Source organism: Neoarthrinium moseri (assembly GCF_022829205.1).
Source record: "Neoarthrinium moseri strain CBS 164.80 chromosome Unknown scaffold6_Wmoseri_CBS_16480, whole genome shotgun sequence".
In the NCBI taxonomy this organism is placed as follows: Eukaryota; Fungi; Ascomycota; class Sordariomycetes; order Amphisphaeriales; family Apiosporaceae; genus Neoarthrinium; species Neoarthrinium moseri.
In genome coordinates this window covers 359,918-385,705 of record NW_026055120.1, presented here as the reverse complement: position 1 = coordinate 385,705, position 25,788 = coordinate 359,918, and the positions used below count along the sequence as shown (strand labels likewise).

Here is a 25,788-nt window from a genome sequence, read left to right as displayed (position 1 = left end):
AAGACGGGATCGGTTACACGAGACGTAATGGGGGTTGTAGCGGACATCTGGTTGGCAGATTGGGGCTCCTCGTTGCGGGATCCGTTTGTTCGCGTGGTATTTTTTCCTGCTCCCGCGGTGGAGAGCAGTTCCTGACTAGTATAGCAAATATCCTCCTTGACACCACCAACGCCAACCATCTTCTTCCATTACGTGAATCATGACCTGACTAACAAGTCTATCTGCAGGAATTCCACCTTATTACATCACCCGAGCCGCTTGTCCGTCTCGGCCGAGGTGGCTGGTTCATCGGGATTCAGGTAGTTCGCATCCTCCGCGGCTTCATACTCCGAAATGAGGTCTGTGACTACCTGTCTCGCCTCGTCGAATTCGTTGAGGTTCTCTGAGAAGGGTGCCGTCTTCTTGTAAACGTCCATAAATGCATTGCGCTTCCGCATACCGTCGTACTGCTTGACGATTCGTCTGAAAAGCTGAGTGACCATGTTAGTATCTTTCTAATGCCTAAGCAGTTCTGGGTGAAGGTGGGTCATACTGTAGCGATGCTTGTGTGGTTCGCCAACATCAAACCACTGACGCGGTGGCTCATGGGGACATAAGGGCTCCGTTTTGTCAAGGCCACTTGGATGCTGGCAGGCCCCCATGGAATGAATGTGGCCAACCTGCGCTCTCTGATACGAAGAAGACTCTTGTGCACGTCTGTTGGATCGACCTCGCCCTGGATGACATTGAGGATGGAAATGTAGCAACTCTTCTTGCCGGGAACCGTCGATACCATTCGGTTCTTGGGCTGCAATAACCTCCGCATGACATCCAAGACGGTCGTTTTCCTGACAGTCTTGGCCTGTTCGACCTGATCACCGGTGAAAGGTGTATATGCCGTCATTAAGAAGTGGCATCGTGGAGTGGGAATGAGCGATGCTAGGATGCTGACCAGATCGTTGTGCATGTAGCCGGGGTATCTCAGGGTCGTAGTACTTGCCGACATGACAGTCGAGACAAGCTGATTTGTCTGCTGGAACGAGGGCTCCTGTACGTGGAGGCGATCTGCAGCAATCGCGGATAATGCACCATTGTCCAGAACGACGACCGAGTCGGCGTTTTGTGCCAGTCGTCGCATCGACAATAGACTGTTATAAGGATGGACAACGATATCGCTAATGTCGGGAAACACGGAGTACGTCTGTATGATCTTCTTGGGGAACCTGTCGTTCATCCGCTCGAGGAGGAATGAACCGAGGCCGGAGCCTGTACCGCCTGCTATCGAGTGCAGCAGCATGAAACCCTGGCATGGTAGTCAGCTTCCTATCTCTCAAACGGCTCGCAAAGAGGACTGTTTACCTCTAGCGAATCGCTGCCATCGGCCTCGCGGTCGATCATCTCCATGATCTCCTCGTGCACCGACTCGCCCGTCTGGTATCCATCACCCCAGTTGTTTCCGGCTCCTATGCCGCTCTTTCCGATGAAGAAGTTCTCCGGGTTGTAGATGTTCTTGTATGGGCCGGTCTGGATGCCATTGAGGACTCTGGGCTCGAGGTCGATCAGGACGGCTCGGGGGATGTATCTCGTATCGTCGCTCTGGTAGTAGAAGACGTCCTTGCGGTCGCCGCCCTCTGTCGCGAAGTCCTCAAGGTTTCCATCCTGATTGATGCCGTGCTCCTGGCATAGCTGTTGCCAGAACTGACTGCCAACTGCAAGAAGTCAGCTGAAATCCCAGGGCCAGGGGACGTGGGCGTAGGAAACGAAAGAGCATAGCTGCGGCGGGGGTGTGTGAACTGACTGCTGTTGCCGCACTGGCCGGCCTGGATCGTGATGATTTCTCTGGGTTTGTGGTCAGACTCATTGAAGCATGATAACGTTATTGCTCACAGATGCTGTGCTTACCTGGGCATCACGACGGCATCTGTCGACAAGCTCTGGAAGCGACGTCAAGCTCTCGACAAGCTCACAGGTGCTGTGCTGTTGGGCGCGGGCGCGGGCGCGATGGGCTATTGTTATCTTATCGCAACGAGGCGTCACTAACGCGAGGCGCGTCCTAAGAGTTTTGCCGTTTGGGCGCGCAGGCACCCGACAGACACCCAAGTTTAGGTACCCAAGTAAGTTAGCTTTTGGCGAGGTCGACAGAAATCAGGGGTCCAGAGCCACTGGACGCAGCCACGGGCCCAGGATGGCCTACCGTATAGCGGGAGCCAACCTTGTGGTTGCTTCCAGGTTGGGACGGGATGGACTGGGTCTTATTGGGACCTAAGCATCACTGTCAACAACCGAGTTCAATGTAACCATCATCATACAGCTACCTAGGTACTGCTTTGTGTAGTGGATGTTGAATTAGGCTCTGCGACGTCTACCAGCATGGCCAGCTTCCGTCCGCATCGAGTTGGATGTGATGCCATCAAGACCTTCTCTCTCCCACGCTGCCAGGGTGGTTTGCACGAATGGTCGCTTCGTCGAAAAACGTGTGACGGGGCACCACACCCATCACACAAGCCATAAGTTGATCGTGACACCAAGCTCGCCCTGAAACATTCTTCGTGGTCTGACCTCAACACTGGCCCATACCACGGAAATGCCGTGCTGCCCATTGGTAGGATGCTTCTCAGGCAAGACTGCGAAGCTGGCGTCGTCACCAGAGACAGAAGTGCGATCAGACCATGAGACGGTGGTTTGATCTCCGTCCCGAGTGACGCCGGCGGCGAGCTTGAACAACCAAACGGGCCCCGAGATATTGCCTGTGCTCGGGCATTCGGGAAGCTGCCCCAGCTCCCCTTCAACCCCTACCTCTCGACCCTGTTTGACACCCTTCAAGTCGACGCGGTTAGTTAGACTTCACGACCCAATCGGGCATGGTGACGGCCGACTTGTGTGTCGAGCACTATATCCAGTCCAGCCGCGGATTCGTCCACCCACGTTCCGAGCTTCCATCGCGCAAGCCGTCTCGACTGCACTGGACGACCTTGCCGGTGGCACCGCACCAATTAGTCGAGGCTATCCATGGATGTTGGGAGAGGTGTTGGTTCAAAAGGCCGCCTCCTTGCTGCCGCCTCACTCCCGGCACGGACTAGCCTCGTGTTTCTTCATCTGCATCCTCCGTAGGCCATATATCTACTGTATATATCCCTTCAGAATACACATGTCACATATACCCAGTCTACCAGCCCGTCTCCCGGATCTGCTCGCTCACTGACAAGCCGGCGCGCGAGTGCTCTACATGACACTCATGCGTGCCACATGATCCTCCGTGCCACCCCACACCCAATTAACTGCAGCCGCCAGCGACTGGATGCGCTAATCGTGGACCGGTCCCTGGACGGCCCCCCGAACGATAGACCCAGCCCATTATGGAGAGCGGCGCTCCCTATTTCACCAACAATGTCTTCTACACCCACACTTCCGCCAAAGAGACGGGCAAGCGATCACGGCCGGGCACCAGTCACGGAGAGCGAAGCAACAGCAACACGGGCGACCGGCCGAACGTCCTGACCAAGGACCGCGAGCGCAGGAACTCGCTGAGCCGCCGCGCATCCTTTTCATCCCCCTCCAAGGGCAAACGCCGCCCGAGTTCGTCTGCGCATGGCGGAGCAGTCGTGACAGACGCCGCGATCCCTCCCGCCCTGCCCGACTTTGCGCTCGCAACAGCGGCGAAATTCGCCAAGGAAAACGAGGTCGCAGTCCAGTCGCCCGCGTCGGTCGACTCCTTCAGCAAGATGCTATCCCGCACGGCGCCTGTGCCCTCGAACAGCTACGGCGGCGGGATGAACGCCGTGCCGCCCATGCCCCAACCCGGCCTGCAGGCCAGCCAGCCCAGCGAATCCGACATAATATACCAGCACATACAAGAGATGGCGAACAAGCGCATCTCGACGCTGGACTATCTGCGGAAAGCGTATGTGTCCCTCCACGTCCTGTCTGCCCCTTTGCCTCTTTGCCCCACGTGTCCTACCCGCTGCCAGCGACACGGATTCCCATATCATCTTGACCCTCTCGCCTACTAACTTCACTATGTGCAGGCACGATGGCAGGGTCTACTGGTTCAATACACTGCTTTTCGACAAGCCAGACCTGGCACGAATGCCCTATTTCGAAACAAGGAAACTGGCGCGACGGGCAACGAACTACCTACTGCTCGGTCTTTCGCTCCCGACTGTCATCGACCTGAACTCGTCGACACCTCTGGAGTTTCTCCGGTCGCTGAACACACTTTTCACCGAGTTCGACTCGTACCAGCAGATCCACACGGAAAACGGAACCAACGTCTCTTCACTGTCGCGCGCCCGCCTGCCGCAGATGTTCCGGCGTGGGCCCGCCGGCAAGGGGCGACGCACCAGTGGCGCCGGCGATCTTGGAATCTTGACAGATGCCAACGGTGCTATGAACAACGGAGGCGCAACACAGACGCCCACCTCGGTTATCTCGTTTGGCCTGGGTGGGGAGGGCAACGAGCTGCTGCCGGGCGAGGAGTACACACATCTCCTCACCCCAAGCCTGCCCTTCGACCCGGACTTCTTCGAGACCTTTGCGACCTTGTGCGACATGCTCATTGACTGCTACAGCAAGCTCATCAGCCTGATCCCCACGCCCAAGGACTGCTCGCCTCTCATCGCCGAGCTTTTCACAAAGGTGGACTCCAAGGTGCGGAAGATCATCATCCAGGGCGTGGTCAAGGAGTTCGAGGACAGCAGTCGAGCAGGACTGAAGCAGGAGATGGGCAGCGTGGGAAAGGTTGTGCTCGGTGGACTGATGTAGGACACAACACCTTTCAGCAAACTCTCACCTGCCCAACCCCCAGCACCTGCGCCTCGGCCCAGCAAGCCGCCGTCCGATTATGTGGCGCCGGCGACGCTGGCAATGAGCTTCGTTCCATACACGAAACCACCAACATATGCAGACAAACCCTGGTTCTGAGAGTGGAGTCAGGGGTGATGGACACGCCGTCGGGGAATACTAACCCGTTGGCGAAGGCTGGCTAGAAATCTCGGTGGGCTCGAGAATTTTAAAAGGACACGCACAGAATGGTGGGCTGGTTTTACGATGTTCACGATGTCAGGACTAATTTTAAGAGGAACCCAGGACGGGCCTTGGCTTTCGAAAGAGGATACCTAATGTACCATAGAAGCGGGAGCGTGGAATTTCGCGAGATTCTCTGACAGCACTTGCCAGCGAGAGAATCAAGACAACTAGGCTACTAATAAGAGGCTCAATTATGAAAGGTTCATCAGATACCATAACGCATTTAAGGTCATCATCGAGCGGGCCCGTAGGTCCGCCTCAGTGCTTGACTCTAATATCGTATATCATCACCTGAACCACAGGAACCCACGGAGCAGAAAACTCGACTTCGGGAGGACAGACAGAACGTCGAGGTTGGGGGGACTTCCCACGAAGCCCAGAGTGTAAAAGAAGACGTCCGTCTGACGACCGTCAGTCAAGTGACAAAACCCCCTCGCGCCGAGAATAAGCCCCATCGAGTAACCATCGTCCGCGGCAAGGCAAGACTCAGGCAATCGCATAACTATCGATCTCGACGAAAAGGAACCACGACCCCCCATCACGAGGCCGTCCCGCCCGAGCCCCGCGGCCGGAGAAGCCATCGCACACGCCGCCCACCGCGCCGCGCCCGCGCCAACTCATAACGAGGGACTCGTATCTTCGTCCCGTGGACTCGCATGGCGTGGAGGCAAGGGGCAGGGCGGTGGGGTGGGCATGCAGATGTAGCGGCAACCCGGGGCAGGCTGGGGCGGGAGACGAAGATGGAAGGGAAGGGCGTTCAACCGCTGTGCTTTTATGGCGGTGCGTTTCCGCTGGCCCCCGATTCTCCCGTCCCCCGAGAGGAAGAGGAGAAGGAGGGTGTCCGGGGACTTTCTCCCAAAGCTGAAGAATAGACAGCGAGATCCCCCGGAGGCCGGGAGATCTCTGTTGTAGCTTCGATAGCGATTTTTCGGACGAGGGGGTTTTGTGAGGAAGGAAAGGGAAGAGGAGAGCAGAGACGCGAGCTGAAATTTTCCTTTAATAGCAAAAAGCTTTGGGTGTGGGGCTAGGGGCCCTGCGCTGCCATTGGGTGGGGTGTACGTAACGCGTCCACTGGCTGCCGGCATATTTCCGGGGGCGTGTGCAGCGTCCACAGCCTGCACAGGTACCAAGGTCACTAACTACTAACTGCGTTAGGCCTAGACAGCGCTGCGACTCAATTCAATTGGAGCCTCAAAGAAGAGAAAGACGGGCCAACCGAACCAGAACCTGGGCGCGCGCGACTGAGGCAGCTTTTCCTCGAAGCTCTCCGTCCGTCTGGTCCATTGCATGTCAACGTGCCAGCCTCCGCCCTCGCCCAGCATCCCATCCCGGAGAGAAACCCACCATGAGCAGCTGGTGATCGACCACGACCCCGATTTGAGACGAACAGGCTGCCGCTTTCCCTGACCGCACCGGTCGCCACCAGCTAAAGCTCGACGAGCATCACGACGACCGACGACTGACGAACCAACGCCGCCCGCAAGCAAGCAAGCAAGCTATCCGCACAACATGTCGGGCCTCTTCGGCAGCGCCTCCGCCTCGTCGGCCTCGGCCACCAACACCCAGGGCGACCTGGCCAAGGACGTCGAGGTGTCGAACCCGCCCGAGGACACCGTCACCGACCTGGCCTTCTCGGGCGCCGCCGACATGCTGGCTGTCGCGAGCTGGGACAAGAAGGTCCGCATATACGAGATCAACGCCCAGGGCCAGAGCGCGGGGAAGCACATGTACGAGCACGAGGGCCCCGTCTTCAGCCTGGATTGGTCCAAGGTAAGCGAGCGCCACCCCCATCTGCAGTCCACCCCCCTGAGCATCGTCACTGATCACGGGGACAGGATGGTACCAAGGTCATCTCGGCCGGCGCGGACAAGAAGGCCGAGATCTGTGACCTCAGCGCCGGCGGCACAAAGCAGCAGGTAGCAGCCCACGATGCACCCATCAAGTGCGTCAAGTTCTTCGACCCGCCCAACAGCAACGCCCCCATGGCCGTCACCGGCTCGTGGGACAAGACCATCAAGTACTGGGACCTGCGCTCCCCCAACCCCGTCGGCTCCATCACCGCCCAGGAGCGAGTCTACACCATGGACGTGCGCAACAGCCTGCTCGTCGTCGGCACCGCCGACCGCTACATCAACGTCATCAACCTCGCCGACCCCCTCAAGTTCTACAAGACGCTGCAGAGCCCGCTCAAGTGGCAGACCCGCGTCGTCAGCTGCTTCACCGACGCCTCGGGCTTCGCCATCGGCAGCATCGAGGGCCGCTGCGCCATCCAGTACGTCGAGGAGAAGGACGCCACGTCCAACTTCTCCTTCAAGTGCCACCGCGACCCGCCCTCGGGCAACACCACCAACGTCTACTCGGTCAACGACATCTCCTTCCACCCCCAGCACGGCACCTTCAGCACCGCCGGTAGCGACGGCACCTTCCACTTCTGGGACAAGGACGCCAAGCACAGGCTCAAGGGCTACCCCAGCGTCGGCGGCAGCATCACCGCCACCACCTTCAACGCCAGCGGCAGCATCTTCGCCTACGCCATCGGCTACGACTGGAGCAAGGGCCACCAGGGCAACAACCAGCAGTACCCCAACAAGATCATGCTGCACCCCATTACGGGCGACGAGTGCAAGCCTAGGCCTAACGTCAAGAAGCGGTAGAGTAACAGTCAAGGAAGAGAACGGCGCCCGTATGTCCCATATTGTCCCACGGGCAATGAGCACCGTGATGCTGTCTGTCCTTGGGTGTTGGGACAATGTGGTGTGTCTACCGGCCATTTTCAGGTGTTGAAGACAGTCGTCACGTTAATGGATTATGTTTGCCGGTAGCGCCCAAAATAATCCCATACAGCTGGTAACATCAGGAAAGGGGAAGGGGAAGGAGAGTAACGGCAGGAAAGCCCGTACGCTGCTTGCTAGAGCACGGACCCTGCCTTTTGTGCATCTTGGTTTCTGCATGACTGGGTGGCAACGGTTGACTCCTCCTGCCATAGTTCAAAGTCGGGTAGTCCCCATGGACACCCATGAGAAAAGGGAGAGAAGGATCTTGGGAGGATTCATGTTTGCAGAGATCAACCACGGCGTCCAGGTGAAAAAATGACATTTTCAGGCGGTTTTGTTTTTATTGCGGATTGTCAGAGATGGACTTGGGGGCCGATACCACACAGTAGATAGATCGTAGGTAGTAAGGAAGATTTTCTCAAGTTCCACAGCTTTTGGTGGTCTAGTTGTGCTGAGCCGAGAATTGGGCTCTAGTTGTGGCCTATGAAGAGAGATAGGGGAATCACACGGCTGGATCTGATCTTATTTTCATCCAGACTTCAAATCATAGTATGTGTAAAAGTGTGCCTCGATTTCATTCACAGCATTGCAGCAGTGGATTTTTCTGAAGTGGTGCATGACACTGCTATTTTGCCCTTTGTGATCCATCCCTTACAGTCTTGATTTCTCCAAGCGCTCTGCCGCTGGTTAGCTACCTATCTCAACACAAGGTTCAGAAAAGAGCATAGTTTACCGTACCTTTGCACGTGAATATTATAACATGGTACCAGATCCTGCACACGGTTCCTATGGGCAGACCGGCCGCGCCATCCTGCACGACGTCGAGGCGGCCCTAAGGCTCTAGCTGCGGCTTATGAAGAGAGATAGGAGAATTACAAAGCAGGGTTTAGGTTGTGACACGGCACTGATAAGTGGCCGCTGTATGCCTCAGCCCATTTCACAGATCGTCTGCTTGGGCACTTTGTCAAGCTCGGCCTGTTGAATTTTGCAACTGCCGGATGGAGATTGCTGCTACGCAAAAATATACCTCGCAGGAGGGGCCAGTAGACAACATATTCTTAGTAGGGGTTCACTTCTGTCAGAGGGGAAGTGTTAGGTCAGGCATAATCAGAGGTCCAATGTATGGCGCAATTCATAGAGAGACGGAATCTTGTCCCCTTTTCAAAGAAGAGGGACAAGGTGGAGATTATATAGTGGAAACTGTACGGTGTCTCACCGGACCTCCTGTAAACCTAATGCATCGCTGTGACAACTTCGTGGGTAGAGCGCATGTAATGTTCCGCCTCAGTAGCCGATTTTCATTGAGACCATCTTTCAGCACTAAATCATCCTGAGCAGCCTATTCTTCTGCCGTGTAGAGTTTTCCTGTGTCTTAATCCTCACAGTCTCGGCTTCTCAATTCGCTCTGCCGTTGGTCAGATCTCTGTCAACGCAAAGCACGGAGAGATTGGGGGAAATCGAGATGTCGCTGTACCTTTGCAAGCAACCACCAAGGCGTTGAACCATAGCCAAGCCACTGTTCCCCGGGGGAGACCTGCCACGCCCTCTTGCGCGGCCGTGAGAAGCTTCTGGAGAGTAAACCCTCTCTGCATACGTGCTTCGACGATAGTTTGAGTCTGGACAACCATTGATAGGTCCGCGGTGAAGTCTCATAGGTACTTAGTTAGCAAGCCGTTGAACTGCTTGATGTCATGCTCGGAAAGCTTTGCTCACCACGTGAAAAGACGAAGGGTGTGAAGCTGTGGATAGGTTAGTGCACGGTGATATCAAGAGATAGGGGTTACGGCCATGTACCCTGACCGAGACATTGTGCGGAACTTAGCTCTGGTGCCTCGAGTCTTGGATAGAGACTTGATTGCAGGAATGCTGTCTTTGTGGTAATACCTCAGATGTGGTCCCAGCGAGGACGGTGGTGATACCCGGAGAGTGACGCTTCGCGGAAATTTGGACCGGTGAAAGAGATTTTCTCTGTCCTGGGCTAATGGTGAAACGGTTGTGTCAACAATGTCACTATGTAGTATCTTTAGAGTTGGCTTGCTTTCTGCGCAACGCTCTATAAATAGTGGATATCTCATTCACACTGATTGTTCGCATCTCTTGATTCTTTTTAAGAGCTCATTGTGGTTTTTATATTGTGTTCAATGGGGCCGCTTGCTTTCCTGGTGCAAGTTACCTGTTCATCCATTTGATTGTTTGGTCTGAATACAGGGGATATAATGGTGATGAATTGCGGTGGCCTTTTCAAGCCGCAAGCACTGCGTGTAATCAATATGCACCTGCCGAAAGGCTAATGAAACAACCGCCTCGATATCCTATTACCGTTTTTCGTGTGGCTTCAGTCACTGGTTGTATCGCTGTCCCTGTAATGGCTATAGTCTACTGGAACCTTCTACTGACAATCTTTCTTGGAGGAGTCATTATGCGGCTTGGTTTCGCCCGCTGGAGGGTAATATCGTCAAATCATGCTTGGGCAAGGCTATTTTCGAAATAGGCGACCAGGCAAGCAGGCCAATAAGACCACAAACTCTTAGGGCCCCTATGGTTTATACGGAGTATGCAATCTACGAATTCAACGTAAACATGGGCTGCCATCTGATCTCGTCAAAATTAGATTTCTGGTAAATGAATACTTTTGACTTGATTCATTTGGTAATAATAGTTTTAGATCTTAAATCACTTTTCAAATCATAAACAATGCACCCAATTGTGGCCACTCATCAAAGTTGATAAGTGAAAAGTTCAGCTTCGGGGTGGATTGTATGGTGGAATTCTTATATGCGAATGCAAGGGTTGTCATGTAAGGGACTGCAGGATAGCGCGCTGATAGGCAATAAAAAAAATCTAAGGTGACAACTCAGCCTGGAGCTGTCCTGTTTGTGCTTTGCAATTTTACTCTCCAACGTCACACGGGACTTGATTTGCGGACACTTGTGCCCAATCGATCCATTATTGCTATCACAATGTCTACGATGCTAACTATTCTCATCGTGCATGGTGGCTGGCATAAACCTCAACACTACGATGAGCTAAAGAAGCTTCTTGAAGAAGACGGCTATGAGGTACATGTCCCCCGCCTACCGTCAAGCCACGAATCGCGCCCCCCGAATTATCTCTCCGATGACACAAAATTTGTCCGCAGCAGTGTGGAGAAACTGGTCAGGGACGGCCGCAAGGTCGTGGTTCTTATGGATTCGTACGGGGGTCAGGTAGGCTCGAATGGGCTTTACGGCTTGGGTCAAGAGTTACGATCTACTCAAGGCCATGAAGGTGGCGTGTCACGTCTTATCTATATGACGGCATATGCTCTCCCTGAAGGCGTCACCATGATGGATAAGGTAAAGGAATTTGGCAATATGGACTTGGTCCATAGCATTCGACTTTGCCGAGGACGACAGCTGCCTCAGCCGTGACTTCAAGCCCCTGGTTGTCGGGCCTGGCCGTGACAATGCAGAGATTGAAGCCTATATCAGCGCAATGGTGCAATATAATGGAAGGTGCATGTATCAGCCAAGTGACCATGCTGCTTGGTGGGAGATTCCTGTCTCATACATCTATACGTCAGCAGATATGACGGTGTCGCTGAACTATCAGCAGAACTTCGTGCAGGGCCTCAAGAAGGAAGGCCGGGAGGTGCAGACTTTTGAGCTGGCCACGGGGCATTGTCCAAACTTCACCGCCACGAAGGAGGTTGCGGACATTGTAAAGAAAAATGCTCTATAATTAGACGGCGTGGAGCGCAGATCAACCATATTGTATCAAGGTCCCGATTTGATTCGTTTTCAAGTGGTTGACTTTTGTAATCATCATCAAAAGAGGCAGCAAGACCATGTGGATAGCGACCTGTGTAGCGGCGCCGAAGTGTTCTTTATTCTTTAAAACGCTATACAGATTTGACCATCACAGCCGTTGGAATGGAAGGCATCATGATCCCAGGAGCCAACGCAGGGAAAAAGGGCATGCCGACCAGTGCCGAGACGGAGAATGGCTGCACCAAGGGCAGCTCCCCTCCACCCATCTATGTACATGCTTATCCCTCACTTCGGTGCTGACAAGGATTCGCATTGGGAGCTAGCCTGGTGTTGGTGCCAGATTCGAAACCAGTTTTGCCTCCAACTACTTGGGGCACTGGCTTCTCACTCTTAGGTTGCTTCAAAGCATGGATACACCCAACGGCCGAATCGTCGTAGTTGGCAGTAACAGTTACAAGTGAGCAGAATTCTGTCGTGGTGGATGATCGAAGGGTAACTAACCGGCCTCAAAGTGTCAATCATCCAGTTCACAACATTGATGGATATTACAAGAATGAAAAATGGAAGATCTTTTTGCGAGACAACAACATTGATTCCATTGCCAAAGGTACCTGGAGTAGGGATCAGGCCAACGAGCTTCCTCGGATGGCTGGATGTCGTCGATACGGCGCGGCCAAGATGTGCGCCATTATGACAGTAGGTGAGCTTGTAAGAAGTACCCAACAGTCATATGTGCTATTTGCTTGCAAACACTGATTCGACCACTCATTCTCCTGATTTTGCGTCTCTATTTGTCGCGGAATCACCCAACAACTAAGCTTTCACCAGATCGTTGAAAAGTAAAAGCCAGCGACTAATTGCCAACACAATAGCAACGCCGCCTTGATTCCGACCCGATGCTGAGAAACATCTCTATTGTTGGAATAGACCCAGGGTCTATGGGTACTGACCTTATTAGGCGGGGCGATTGGTTTGGGCGGGTACTTTTCTTCCCAATCATCATTCCCCTGCTTGCGCCACTTTTGACCTGGTTCGAGCCTAATGGTACCTTCCGAACCATTAGAAAATCAAGCGCCGACGTGATCCGAGCTGCATTTGATGTTGACCCTGGGTTGAGGGGCAAATACCTAAACGGGTCCGAGTTGGAGGATGTGGTTCCAGAGGCGGCAGATATCACTAAACGGGCTATGGTTTGGAGAGATAGTTGTGCGGTACACTCAGCTTGCACGCATAGATACTGTGCTCGTTGACTGGAGCTGAGTAGAATGTCACATATGTTCTTTAACCTTCTCGGTTTTCCAGTGTCCGCGCTAATTATGTGTCTTGTGCTGGCCAGGCTGGGAGCCGTTGTTTACCACCTATTTACCCAATATAATCCCGGCGCCGATCTCCTACGATAGATACTCATAATAATCCCCAGTGCTGGACATTGATGAAGCATTTGAAGGAAGATGGACAATGGACCGAAGAGAAATTTAGTGTAAGCTAGGAGGCATTATGCATATTAAGGTTGAACTCGTGCTACGGGAAAACAAAATAAAAAATACAGCAGCTTGACCAACGTTTATCCGGACCTATTTGGCGTGGGGGAAGTGGTGAGTGGCAAGGATCCCGCACTTTCACCATCCACCGTAGTGAATTACTGACGCCAAAAGCCTTCTATTTCCCCTTATAGCCACTTCATTCAGACAAGGAACGCAGCGATACCCATTGCGACGGAAAGAGCCAAAACCACACTGGGGAAAATTCCAGTACCGGCCCCAGTGGCAACTGAAGTTGGGGAGCTTGACTTAGTGGTAGTGGCACTAGCTGACGCGGTAGGGACGGCGGCGACAGTCTGAAGCAACACTGGCGTGGTTGTGTATGTCATGTGATCAAATGCGAAAGAGACGCTTGTGAAAGGCAGGTTTGAAACCGGCGAAGCGTTGGGAAAGGCGACTCGCTCAGATGCCGGCGCAGATGGTTTCAGAGAGCCTCGGTCAAATTGCGCTGGGTTCAATACACTGAGACTTGGTTAGTAAGTCTAACTTTTTGATGATTGAAGTCGACTAACCTGTCAATTACATGCGCGACACCATTATAGAGGATATTGTTGGGAAAGGTGATTTTTGCATTGTTCACCCAGGCGGATCCGTCTGGCAAGACAGTAAAAGTCAGGTCGGTGCCTTGGAGGGATTTGACGGTAACATTGCCCAAGGAGGGCGAGAAGATGACATTGTTGGGAATAATGTGGTAGCGAAGGACATCTTGAAGCGTTTCTATGCTCGCCGACTCAAGCACGGACCCAATAGACTTGAAGGCTTCGTCAGTGGGCACAAAGATGGTAAAGTCCGAGATATTGAGGCCTGCACCACCTTCGGTCTCGCCAAACGCGAAGTTCAGTTGAGCAGCCTCCAGCGCAGCATTCATGGCGAGGTATCCTGACCGGTATGTGAAGAGCTGGAATGGGGCTCCAAATGAAAGTACAGTATCAATCTTGTGGATCGTGATGCCTTCACCCAGTTTGATGTCCTGTTAATGAAATTAGTAAACCAAGATACCATCGTGTATATGAAGTGAGTACGGACGGCTTGGGTGACGGTAGAGACAGTCAGCTCTCCAGACAGGACGCATACATCATCTCCGTTCTTCACGAGCCCATTGTAGGCGCCGCTGGTGAAGTTGGAGAAAGGCTGTCGCTCATTGATGTATGAGATGTCGAGCAAAGTCTGGGCGAACGTGGGAACATTGGTGATGGCACTTGCTGGGTAAACTCCCTTGAAGACGTGGTTGGCAAGGAGAGCTCCAATGGCAATCGTATCGTTGCGAAGCTCGATGGCCTCACCCTCTGGGGTGTCCCGAGGTACCTTCGCAAAGGCCTCGTTTGTTGGGGCCACGATGGTGATGTTGGAGGCGGATGCGAGTTTCTCTGCAAGGCCATCCACGAGACCAACAAGCTCAAGCAGCGTACTGAGGTCGTCTTGGGAGGCCAGAAGCGCCGCAATGTCACCCTGGGCCAGGCAAGAGCCCGCCATTAACATACAAGACCAAAGTGATGGACGCATGGTGAAATTATCCTGAAACGCAGGGTGGAGTGTGAAAGTTGTAGTTGTTGTTGCTTAGGGAAGAGTGAATGAAGCCAGTAATGCGATGCTGTAGAGCCTCTCTCTCACAACTAGATGGGCAATTGACATACCTTTTATACATTGAACTCGTTCAGGGCCGCGCAAGATTCGCTCTAACTTTCCATAAATCGAGGATCCCATATTGACAAATGTGAGAAACTGCCAAGACGGATTCTTTCAACTTGCAGGCTCACGATCGAGTGAAAACCTAGCCATCTAGAAGGTTTTCTTTCGATCTTGGTACTCTAAGCATCATCATTCTCACGATCCAAGACGTTCAACTCTGCACAGCCATTGCCCAGGAGCGTGGACACCAATCACCAAAGCCATATCCAGGGGTGGAGACGGCCAAAACTCGCCGACCCCATTCTCAGGCAGAACAGCATTTTCGCTTAAATTCCCCCAACTTTCAAACTAGCCATTGAAGCATAGCCAGATGCAGCACTCGTCTAGTGAGAACTGAATTCCTTCCGAATGGATTCCCTAAACTCAATACAACGCAGGCAGACTGTCTGTCTCACTTCTAGATATCTCGTATAGGCTTAAGTCTGGTATCCCGACCGTTGCCCCAAGGTGTACGTCAATTATTCCCGAGTACATAGACAACCATTTACGTCTGTTGGAATAAGCACCTGAACCGATTGAAAATCTCCTGCTTTAATAGTTCTGGTACTGACTACCGAAAACGGTACGCGCGGTGCTCTACTCCTAACAAAGGTTTTGGAAGACCATACCGCTGACACTAACTTGCGCATTGAGTGTAGCACTCACAGAGTGCCCATGACCGCCAAGAGTGATGACTAAAAGCTCTACTGGTCCAAAATCTAGTTACGTCATGACTTGATTGCCTTCTCTAGCGAGACTCATTACGTTGGAAAATGCTATAGAATGCTGCTGCAGCTCTGCATTCATCTAAGTTTCTTAGCCGCCAAACTGACAGGCCTGGCCAGGGGTCCGGAACGGGCCCTTGTGCATCAATCAGCAAGGGGGATGGGCACTAGCGAAGTAGCTTCATAGTGGGTTTCTACTCTCCAAGTAACCTACTTTTTAAGCTTAAGATAGTCCTACAGAAGAAATCTTGACGTGCATACTTAGAGCTAGTACTAGACCATGAATTCAACTTGATGGTTTCGCGGGAATGCTATACCAACCGTATCAGCCTGCCCAGTTATGAAAAGGGAATGTTGAGTAAAAAAACAAAGCTCAGCCCTGCCAAAACGGTTTCGGGATGATAACCGAGGACTCCAATTCAGGATTATACGAAGGCCCCACAGCCGAAGGCCTTACCAATCCTGGAAGGGCCTTTGGGAAATCTGACACGTCCTCGGACGGGCTGCGAATGGAGAGCTATTGTTCCAATCTACTGCAGATCCGAATATTGCAGGTGTCAAACGCAATATGGGAAAGCGGAATCGTGCTTGCGAGGAGTGCCACCGTCTCAAGATCAAGTGCGATGTAAGCACACATCCCGGAGGGGCGTGCGAGCGGTGCAGCCGCAACAACTTCGAGTGCGTGCCGGCAGCATCGCGTCTCCAGCGTGACCGCATCAACGAGCTCGAAGCCCAGGTCCGAGAACTCAGGAACGCGCTTCAAGAGCAGAGTAGTAGCAGCAGCAGCGCGACGCCAGGCCGGTCCCCCGGCAACCTCCTGGAGAGCAGCTTTCCCACTGTGCTATCGTTCCTAGACGCCCGAATCCCGCCGACCAAACAACAGGATCTGCTCCACCTATTTGCGCACCGGGCGGGAGCTGCGTGGCCGGTGATTCGCGTACCCCTGGAACTAGACCGTGTCCGCGCGGAATCGCCAATCCTTCTCCTCTCTGTGGTGGTGTATACCGTTACCCAGGAGACACAGGGCACCAGTATTGACGAGCACGACGAGCTCGTGCGAGAAACAGTGCACATCCTTGGCGACGAGGTGATTGGCCGAGGCCAGAGATCCCTCGAGCTCGTGCAGGCCCTGCTCATTGCGGCTTTCTGGAACAAGACGGCGCGCAGGGGACAGCAGGGAAGCTGCTATCAGATTGTGCAACTGGCTGCCGATATGGCCATCGACCTCGGGATTGCCGGGGTTTCGCTGCAACCCTCTCCGGTGGCGTATTTCAGCCGGCATGAGGATTCAGCATCGCTTGAGGCGCGGCGTACCTGGCTTGCCTGCTTCGTGGCACTTTCGACATCATCTATCAGCATACGGCGCCCCAACACAGTCCCGTGGAATGCTCATCACCAGGATTGCCTCTTACACCTGGAAAGCAGAGGGGACGCATTCGACATTCTGCTCTGTCAGATTGTCCGCATCATCCAGTTGATTCAAGAAATTTCCGATCAGCTTGGCCTTTGCCGATTAGAAACCTTCGTGGATGGTAACAACTACAATACCTATGCTTCAATCGAGGCTTTGAAGAACAAGGTAGACGTATGGGTATCTCATATTCCACCCAGCCTTGCAACATCACTCACGCTCAAGGTGTGGGGTCATGTAGCCATGATCCATATCTACGAACTGGTGCTACATACCCCGACGAACAAGGCATCGTTTGCAGCACCGTTTATTCCATCACGTATCGCCGTCAAAGACTTCCCAAGGCCAGATAACTTCATTGCTCCCCTCCAAAAAGCTCTCGGGGCCATTGTACACCATTGCCACGCCGTCATTGACATCGCCTCAGAGATGGACCCTGCCTTGGCCCTCAGTCTTCCTTCTTTTTGCTTTGCCCCTAGCGTGGTTTACTCTCTCTTCGTGCTGGTCAACGTCTTGGTAGCGGCGACTGATCCTGCAAATACCTACGGACGGTGCCTGATGAGGGACAATTTTCGAGTCGAGCAATGCGGTCTGAAGCTGCAGGGTTTGACAGCACGGATGAAGGATCTCGATCCTACATTAAGCTGCTACGCGACTCGGTTATTTGATGCGACGGGGTGGCTTGAGGAATGGTACAAAGACTACAACTCTATTCTCCAGCGATACGAGATGAACCTCAATACGTAGAAGTCGATAAAGGAACTCTGGAACTGGTGCCATCCTGTCATTCGACAGTGTTTATATAGGGTAGAGTAGACATTCCACCAATTTACTGTACTCAAAGTTCGGTATTTTCTTGTCCCAGTTTGCTTCTACATATCACTCTTACCACAAAGGCACTAGGGACCGACCTTATAGAGGATTAGCGAACGAAACGACCTTGTCCTTCCGAATCCTTCCGAACGGACGGCAGTTCGCTTACGTCTTCGGCGTTCAACGGTCTCTTGTGTAAGAATCATTCAACAAAATTATATGCACCAATTGGCAGCGTGGAATCTAAACCATACACGTAGGACTGCATAGTAAAGGCGGTGTTGTTTAGAAGCGGGCAGAAAAGGTCGCCTCTTCGAGCACACCTTGTATCCTATTCGGCAGATTCTCGTCTATATAGTCTACTAGCTCCTCCCGGATGCTATCCGACTTTAGGTCGAGCGTCTCATCTAGCCTACTGTCTACTCTAAGATCTAGATCTTCATCAAGCTCATAGAGTCTTGCTTCGACTGCGCCGATGCGATCATGCATATCATCATCCAGAGCCGTGCACTTTGCCTCATGTTGCTCCTGCTGGGATGTCAGTTTGGCAACTTTCTCGTTAACCCTTTTCAACTCAGTGACCAACATGGCCTCCCGAAGCTTGTACTCTTGAAGCTCAGCGGCCATTACTGCCTCCCTGGCCTTGTGGTCCTTCAGCTCAGTGACCAACCATGCCACGGTGGACTCCAAGTCTTCTCGCGGCTTTTGAAGTATCCTCTGGCCATCGATATCTGAATTTCCTCGACGGCGCTTATTGGAGGACTTTCCCTGGACTATAGGAGGCATAGGTGGTCCGGGCTCGAGGTCTTGGTATGCCGGCGGCGACTCATCAGAGGGTTGAACCGCAGCCTCGACCTCGACCTCGTCCGTGACTACCTTCCCCCCCCTGCCGCCATACAGGCCGCCCAGGTTAGCGAAGCCTGGTGTGGAAACCACTCCGTGGCTGGACAAGGCCTCACAAAGTGACTGTAGTCGGGCCTCGGACATGACACGCCGCGGCAGGCGGCAGAGCACATCGAAGTCCGTGGCACGCGCCAGTGACCGTAGCGAATCCCAAATAGAGCTGGATTGCTTGTTCTTCCAAGCCACGTGCGATGGATTTATGGAGTTGGGTACGACGAGGGTAGGGGTAGCGGCTTGACCATCCCTCAACTGAAAGTGCAGGCGTACGGTATCCGGGCCAAGGTCTTGTGGATGGTCACTGCTTAGGGACAGCGTCTGAATGACCTCTGGTGCGAGGAATATAAACAACGATACTTGGTCGGGGCTTGGGCTGTTTTTCATCGTGACAGAGGCGCGTAGCTTGAAGAAAGCTGTGTTGTAGGCGGCATGGTATTGAAGATCAAACATCAGGCCAGCTTGTTCTTGAGAACGGCCATTATCGGTCCATTTGACAGTCGCTTCAAGCCTGTTGTGCTTCTCATGCTGGTTTGCCCCCTCGCCTTGGAGTCGCCCAATCTCAGGCTGGGCTAGTGAGATGTCGCGTTTTAGACCGGCATCGTCGTCGCTAACGTCCGCAGAGGCCGTCGAGGCCTGCGACGACGAGACCATAGGCCGTTACTGTGAAAAATTTAGCAGCAAAAGAGGGGACGGGTGGCAGGGTCAAAGTGCGGCCCCCTGTCAGACAGGAACTCCCTCCCACCCAGGCTTCTGGCGGTAGAGTAGCCTTGACTCTCGAGCTGTGGGCGCCCTGGCGGGATGGATGGAGGGCGGGTCGACGAAAGGAAGCAGACAAGATCTCGGACAGCCCGGCCACATCGCCAGCCACACGGCGGAATAGTTCAGCTAGCAGGCAGCTCCCCCTTCGTAGAAGAAAGGAGCACCCTCCCAAGACCCTGGGTCTTTCACCGGCCGCGGACGGTGAGTAGAAGCCAGTAGGATCGGTCAAGGGCGCCGTAGACTAAGACCACCGAGGGACAGCAGATGAGCAGGCGCGCGAGAGCAGATGAGTACCTTTGAGTGAAGACGCAATGGAATCAAAATGAAGCTGAGATACGCCGCGTGAATGTTGTGCATCGGTGTTGCGGACTGTCGTCATCGACAAAGGTGTTGAGGAACGAGGTTGGGAGGCTGGGACGTGAATGAGAGCAGACGAGCGGAGAGGTCAGTGCAGCCTGCAAATCACGTGACCTCGTGAAGCGTCTCCACTCCACAGCGCGGCCATTGGCCCCGCGAGTCTTGACCAATGATGGCTCTCGCCCAAGTGGGCCCAAGGCTTTCCCCAGCAACCGGCTGGCCAAAGGCCAGAATGGCCCATGACTAGAAAAACTATCAATCTTCACTGTTTGGGGATGTATGCGAGAAGTCCTGGTCTGCTCATGCTGGCTAGAGCAGCAATCAAGTAAAAATCATTTCGCTTACACCATGAAGGTCGGTTGGGTTCGCACCAGGTTCGCATATTTGTAGACAAGGCGCCCTCTCGCCCGAAGGTGCAGCGAAGCTAGGAGAAGCCCTATCAAAACCTGTAAACTTGTGGTGGATACTCAAAAGTCAAGTATATTGTCCGGTTCAACCTGACCGTCCCTACATTCGTCTTGGGTAGACGACACACGAGAGCTCTTCCGTCCGCATTGGCAGCGTTCATACTTTAGCCGCACATCATTTCTTGCTACGTGATACAGATTGAATCTTGTTTTGTTGAAATATCTTTGGGCTCGATAAGTCTTTCATTCTATATCGCCATGGCTGACTGCTACATGGCCTTACGTTAATGGGAGTGAGCTTGATACACGCTTTTCACAATGGTTTCTATGCAAAACAACTAGGACAGAACTAACTGATTATAAAGTTGTGAGTAGGAAGAGAAATATATCACCATACTCCATCACAATCACATCCTCTTCCGGTGGTCGAGGTTCTGATGCCCATGCGACTAGTCTTGATGATCTCCTGCGGTGATCTCTCTATCCGTCCGAGGCCAAAGATGGCTCAAGTCGCCGACAGGAAGCTTGACAGAAATGCGCATCTCTGCAGCCATTACGATGAACGTCATGTACCTTGTGCGCCAATCAGATATCAGTGTTTCTTGTTCAAAACATGTGCCTCTTGAGACAACATAGGAAATCAATCAAGGATAAGGAATCTCGCTGAGAGGGTCGCTTACCAGCCTAATCCCGCTACTACGAATAGCAATGCTCCACCCGCCTAGTAATGGCGTTAGCATCTAACCTGAAGAGCATGGTGATGCTGGAACGGAAAATTGTACCTTTTGGAGTCGGCCAGCCGCATCATACTCACCGGCGGCCACTTTGAAGTATGCGCCCGAAAGAATCCATGACGCAATACTCACGAGCCCGAAGATGAGTGCAAACACGGTATTAATCTTTAAGGTGAAGATGAAGTAGGTGAATAAGGCGAATCCCCAGACTAGCAAATACAAGCCAACTGCTGAATTGTACTCCGGCGATGCCAGCCCGGTCGGATCCACAGAAGACGCGTACGGAATACCGAGTTGCAAAGTCGGCAACTGGAGGAGTCCGAACGACAGCCAGAAGACGGCGAAAAGCCCCATTACCATCATCGAGAAGAAATTGCCCATGACCCATTCGAAGACCATCGCAAAGATCAGGAGAACGGGGCCTGTAAAGAAGAATATCCCGCTACATGGGTGTTAGAAAGGGAATTGTAAGATCAACGGGGGCCAAGGCCAACTCACACGACAGGAGAGAAACCGCTGGCGCCTCCCCAGCCCATCAATATGATCGCAAAGGTGAAAGTGGATATGACGAAGCTAGTCCTTCTCAACCAACGCACACAATCACCGACTCGCCGGTAACAAGCTTACCCGACCAAACCAAGCCCAGTTGGATTTGCAAACCGTTTGTTATAGTCTCCGACACGTGGGACCTTCGGCGTCAGATACAACTATTGAAGGCTCTCAGTATAGATACCAGTCAACCCAGTCACATGAGGGTACCTTTTCGAATAGTTCTGGAGACATGGTCACCCCAGTCGTTGTTCTGTGCAGACCTTTCTCCTCATCGTGGATTTGGGTAACATGTTCCGAAGTATCGTTTGACATGATGTTCTCTTTGACGGAGGCTGATATATCTGGTAGTACCAGTGTTATTCTCAACACATTCAATTAAGAGATCAAGGTGATAGAGGGGAGCGAGGGCGTGATGGAGCGGCACCAGCCGACTTTATGCCGCGGTGTACTCGAATCTGCCCACGGCGTCCATCACGGGAAGGGCGGTTTCCAGCACCAAACAAGGAGAGCCCATGCATATTTTGGGGAGCTATGTGCCGAATCAATATTCGAGCCAACAAGCTGGTTGCGGGGAAGCCTGTCGGTCAGCATCCTTCTTGCCCACCAAGTTGTTCGGCTCGCAATGATGCTACGCTTTTGGGCAAAGTGCCGTTGTTAAGTCTCGGCAACACAATAAATTCGCCGCTAAAACATCGTAGAGAACCTAAGAGAAACGGTCATGTGGCAATTGAAGTCAACGGTCAGCCCATATGAGCGAAGTTTAGTCTACGGTATGTCGTTTGCTAGCATTATCAGACGCACGACCGACAGAGCAATGAGCTCGGGGGCTGAATTGGGGAAATATTGACCACAGGCTTCGGGCCAATGAGAGGCTATGTGGCGCCTGCACGAGACACGGGAAAGTGCCTGGACCACTCTAGGATTGAATGGATTACCAACAACGAAGCAGGGACCCTGGCACTCACCACAGAGCGATGCTAATGGCCATGAGAAGGATTCGGTGAGATAATCCATGGCTGTTATTGGATCGTTGCAGATAGCGATTGCACCGCCAAGACACTGGAGTACACCCTATGTCCTATTTGTTATCTAGCGAACAGTGAAGCTCCTGGCGGTATGACTTTGCTCCTGTCTTTTGGTACCCAGATCCCTGGTTGGGACACCGAAATTCCCATCACTATCAGTGGTTCGTGGTTTGGTGGAAGTTTGATGTCTCGGGACGTGATGATATCAACTACGAAATCACCCAGAGCTTGCATCGATTATCTATTGTTTGCAAGCAGAGTGATAGACTCAAGTCATCTTTCAGTTATATTGGGAACTTAAATAATGGCACTCCAGGGACTATATGCCTCCGAATACAGGCCGGGCTTCGCCGTTTCTAAGAATTCTCAACGATACATCCACTGCAATTGGTAATTATACAACACTACACCTCCATTGTTTTTTAGACTTCGTGCATGAACTATGTCTTACCCACCCACTCCGCTACTTCAGAGCCGCAATCTGCAAATTTTAATTGACTTTTTGCATAAACCGCATTTAGTCAGCGTGCAGATATCTCTCCAAATATCCTATGCCAGCGTCAAACAAGCCCCACTTCACAACGCATGAACAAGTGCATAGCTGCCACAACTACCGACACCCATGTTAATATGACTCGAGAAGCAATCCAAGGAAGGAGACCCATACTCTGAGAACCTCGCTTCTATTTTGTAGCTAATTTTAGCGGTACTATTTGGATATTGGCAGCCTAGCCACCGCTAACAGCTGTAGTTTATTCCACAATACCCTAGGTAGTTAGCCACCATCTCAAATGGGCTTGGGTTTATGCGGGGTTGGTGGCGGCAAGCTCTCGGGCATTTAATATGTCCGACTTCATGTGTTCACTCAACTCTTTTCTCGTCTTTCTTTCGCAATCCCGTCTGTGATGCAATCGCCATGACCAGAAGGTAGGCGTTCGTACGTACTACTATGAGAGCTGAGATCCAACGTGGTGAGGACTGTAGCTTCGCCTTCAGGGTGGACTCTCTCGCGACTCGTCTCTTTATGGTGAGCCAGTCTCCAGGGGTGACTGGTCGCATGCTTCTTGAGATAGCCTCAGCTTCCAGACCCAGCATCGACCCTCGATCCACACTCTCATCGCTAAGGGGGCTAGAAGACTCCAGTGAGGTGGAGACAATGCATCATGAGTTGCGCAACCCCCTAGCCCTGGTCCGTTGACAACTTCTAGACCGGCCTTTGAGCCTGCTATTGTAGCCAGGTCTGTTGTAGTTAGAAAATACAGCCCATACGAACGCGGGATCGGAGTTTGTCCAGGGGAGCAGCTTCAATTGTCACTCTTTCACGACGACCAAATCAGATGGAAGTGGAGTTAGGTATACTACATGTGTTACGAGACTTAAAGATTCAATACCGTCCACCTTGCGATGAAACAAGATGGCTTCTGGATCACAGTGAGGATCCGATTTCAAGCAGCCATCGTTCCAGGTCGCCCGCTAGGCGCTTACCGAGATCCAAGTCAACTACACAGTCCTGCCAGCTACACGTGACACACATTTGCTTATCCTTCACCGTCATGATTGATACGGATATGGCAGCAGAAGGGACCTCTGTGCTTAACACTAACTCCGCTCGGCGTAATGACCACCCATCCTCTTGCACCGATGAGTTGCCAACTTCCCCGTCGAGAACGCCAAGGTTCGTAACGAGCCAAGAGAAGTACCGAGTCTTCTGAGCCTCCCTCTGCTGCTGAGTTCGCCAGTCTGAGACAAACTTCATGATCCCGATCATGTCGTTCCATACACCCGAGTTTAATCTCGCCTGGATCTCTTGTCGAACTCGGGCTGCAACGGGCCATATTATATCCATGACATCATCTTCCAATCCTGCAGTGACGTCTTGGGACGACATCTTGGATCGAATCCTTGTAACCAGGTTGGCATCAAATTCGTGGTCCACCACTGACACATAGTTGCACATGGACTCTTTTGGTTTTAGCCACGAATATTGAGCAGTTCCCGACGGTAAAATCTGTCGCAGGTCATATGGTGTTCTGCTTGCAAAGCCTTTCATATCCTTAAGAGCCGATGATAGGGAGACCAAAATAAGGGCCTGCATAAGGCCCGTTAAGGTGGTATGGTGTTGGCGGCAAGCAGTTACCACTCTTGTGACAATGTCATTATTGACTGTGAAGGTGTGAAATCGGGTCGTGAATGGGGATGCCTTGATTGGGGCCCAGGTCGCGTGCATCTTGCCTGGTGGGAAAATTGAAGGGGGTTTTAACTCATTCCACAGCGTTCTCAGCAAGAACGTCGGTGTCATCGGCCATCGCGACAAGAGCTCAGGGTTTGGCGGCAGCCTATCAGACGGATCCGGGAGATTGAGAATCCAACCATCCGAGCCTTCCGGGTTATCAAGCATGGGTGCTTTGTTCTGTACAAGGGGGTCGTTCAGACTTCGCATCAACTGTTGATGAAATATTTTACCGCTCATACCATCATGGTGCGGATGGTTCCAGGCGTATAAAACCTCTATTGAACCTCCTTTCGCCTCATGTAGTATCGTTAGCCTCCAGCCAGGCTGGGTGGAGAGGTGGTCAAATCTGGAATCGAGCTGATCCTGCATTGACTCGAGGTAAACTGCCTTGCGGTCACTCGGATCGCTCAGCAATCTCCATTTAATATGATTGTGGAGATGCAAGTGATTAAGGCGAACAAAGGCAGGGTTCTTGGAGTTCTCGCCCGTGATGCCGACTTGTAGGTGAGGTTGGGCAAGAACAACACGAGCAATTGCGTCGAGAAATATGGTCTTCAAAGTCTGGAAAGATTCTGGCTGGGGGAGACTGGACGGAGGACAGTAACTGCAGGCCACGACAGTGCCTCGGTACTGGTCGAGTGTATGCATGGCCAGCTGATAACCTTCACTGTGCTGGATTAGATTGCTGTCTTTGTTATGCGTGAACAGAAACGTACTGGCAGCCTAGTTTGCGGATCCTAGTGTCCGCATGATTGTTGGTGATGTCGGTCATGATGGGTTATCGTGTAAAGGCTTTGTGGGAAAACAATGATATTGAAAGACGGAGTTTGCTGATTTTGCTGATTTTGACTGCTGATGCAGGCAACGACCAGAAGGATTCTACCCCCACTTAACCACAATTGGCCCTCACAGGTCTCACCCACTTAATTTACCAAGCATTACAGGGTTACTGGCCGTGAACATCCATGGAGGCTGGTAATCAATTTAAAAAAAAAAGTGCTTTTCACAAAGAGGCTCCATCTCGCAGGTGGTTGCATGGCATACAGATCATCAGAAATCACAGTAGCCTAAGTTTTCAAGTTTGTAAGACAAGAGACCACGGTACCTCGTTGGGATGTCGAGAACTGCATTGATAT

At 52.5% G+C, this 25,788-nt stretch overlaps 9 protein-coding genes across 9 annotated transcripts; 4 read left to right on the top strand and 5 right to left on the bottom strand.

Moving 5' to 3' along the window:
• Positions 1-245: 245 nt before the first annotated feature.
• JN550_002688 (uncharacterized protein) lies at positions 246-1,889 on the bottom strand (the record flags this gene model as incomplete). The annotated part of the gene is made up of 5 exons (XM_049314012.1): positions 246-470; positions 533-1,282; positions 1,339-1,688; positions 1,778-1,818; positions 1,882-1,889. 5 exons carry the CDS (start codon positions 1,887-1,889, stop codon positions 246-248), a joined length of 1,374 nt encoding a protein of 457 aa, XP_049175213.1.
• A 1,446-nt stretch (positions 1,890-3,335) lies between these two features.
• Positions 3,336-4,740, top strand: JN550_002687 (uncharacterized protein; the record flags this gene model as incomplete). The annotated part of the gene is made up of 2 exons (XM_049314011.1): positions 3,336-3,880; positions 4,005-4,740. 2 exons carry the CDS (start codon positions 3,336-3,338, stop codon positions 4,738-4,740), a joined length of 1,281 nt encoding a protein of 426 aa, XP_049175212.1.
• A 1,773-nt stretch (positions 4,741-6,513) lies between these two features.
• On the top strand, positions 6,514-7,658 carry JN550_002686 (uncharacterized protein; the record flags this gene model as incomplete). Its single annotated transcript, XM_049314010.1, has 2 exons — positions 6,514-6,774; positions 6,840-7,658. 2 exons carry the CDS (start codon positions 6,514-6,516, stop codon positions 7,656-7,658), a joined length of 1,080 nt encoding a protein of 359 aa, XP_049175211.1.
• Positions 7,659-10,738: 3,080 nt separating this feature from the next.
• Positions 10,739-11,498, top strand: JN550_002685 (uncharacterized protein; the record flags this gene model as incomplete). Its single annotated transcript, XM_049314007.1, has 2 exons — positions 10,739-11,113; positions 11,196-11,498. 2 exons carry the CDS (start codon positions 10,739-10,741, stop codon positions 11,496-11,498), a joined length of 678 nt encoding a protein of 225 aa, XP_049175210.1.
• Positions 11,499-13,211: 1,713 nt separating this feature from the next.
• JN550_002684 (uncharacterized protein) lies at positions 13,212-14,571 on the bottom strand (the record flags this gene model as incomplete). The annotated part of the gene is made up of 3 exons (XM_049314006.1): positions 13,212-13,530; positions 13,581-14,038; positions 14,095-14,571. The coding sequence occupies 3 exons, from the start codon at positions 14,569-14,571 to the stop codon at positions 13,212-13,214; spliced, it is 1,254 nt and encodes a 417-aa protein (XP_049175209.1).
• Positions 14,572-16,029: 1,458 nt separating this feature from the next.
• JN550_002683 (uncharacterized protein) lies at positions 16,030-17,619 on the top strand (the record flags this gene model as incomplete). The annotated part of the gene is made up of 1 exon (XM_049314005.1): positions 16,030-17,619. One exon carries the CDS (start codon positions 16,030-16,032, stop codon positions 17,617-17,619), a length of 1,590 nt encoding a protein of 529 aa, XP_049175208.1.
• Positions 17,620-17,970: 351 nt separating this feature from the next.
• JN550_002682 (uncharacterized protein) lies at positions 17,971-19,236 on the bottom strand (the record flags this gene model as incomplete). The annotated part of the gene is made up of 1 exon (XM_049314004.1): positions 17,971-19,236. The coding sequence occupies one exon, from the start codon at positions 19,234-19,236 to the stop codon at positions 17,971-17,973; it is 1,266 nt and encodes a 421-aa protein (XP_049175207.1).
• Positions 19,237-20,557: 1,321 nt separating this feature from the next.
• Positions 20,558-21,706, bottom strand: JN550_002681 (uncharacterized protein; the record flags this gene model as incomplete). The annotated part of the gene is made up of 6 exons (XM_049314003.1): positions 20,558-20,681; positions 20,789-20,829; positions 20,891-21,284; positions 21,341-21,415; positions 21,470-21,549; positions 21,602-21,706. The coding sequence occupies 6 exons, from the start codon at positions 21,704-21,706 to the stop codon at positions 20,558-20,560; spliced, it is 819 nt and encodes a 272-aa protein (XP_049175206.1).
• A 2,139-nt stretch (positions 21,707-23,845) lies between these two features.
• Positions 23,846-25,424, bottom strand: JN550_002680 (uncharacterized protein; the record flags this gene model as incomplete). Its single annotated transcript, XM_049314002.1, has 2 exons — positions 23,846-25,319; positions 25,369-25,424. 2 exons carry the CDS (start codon positions 25,422-25,424, stop codon positions 23,846-23,848), a joined length of 1,530 nt encoding a protein of 509 aa, XP_049175205.1.
• Positions 25,425-25,788: the final 364 nt, after the last annotated feature.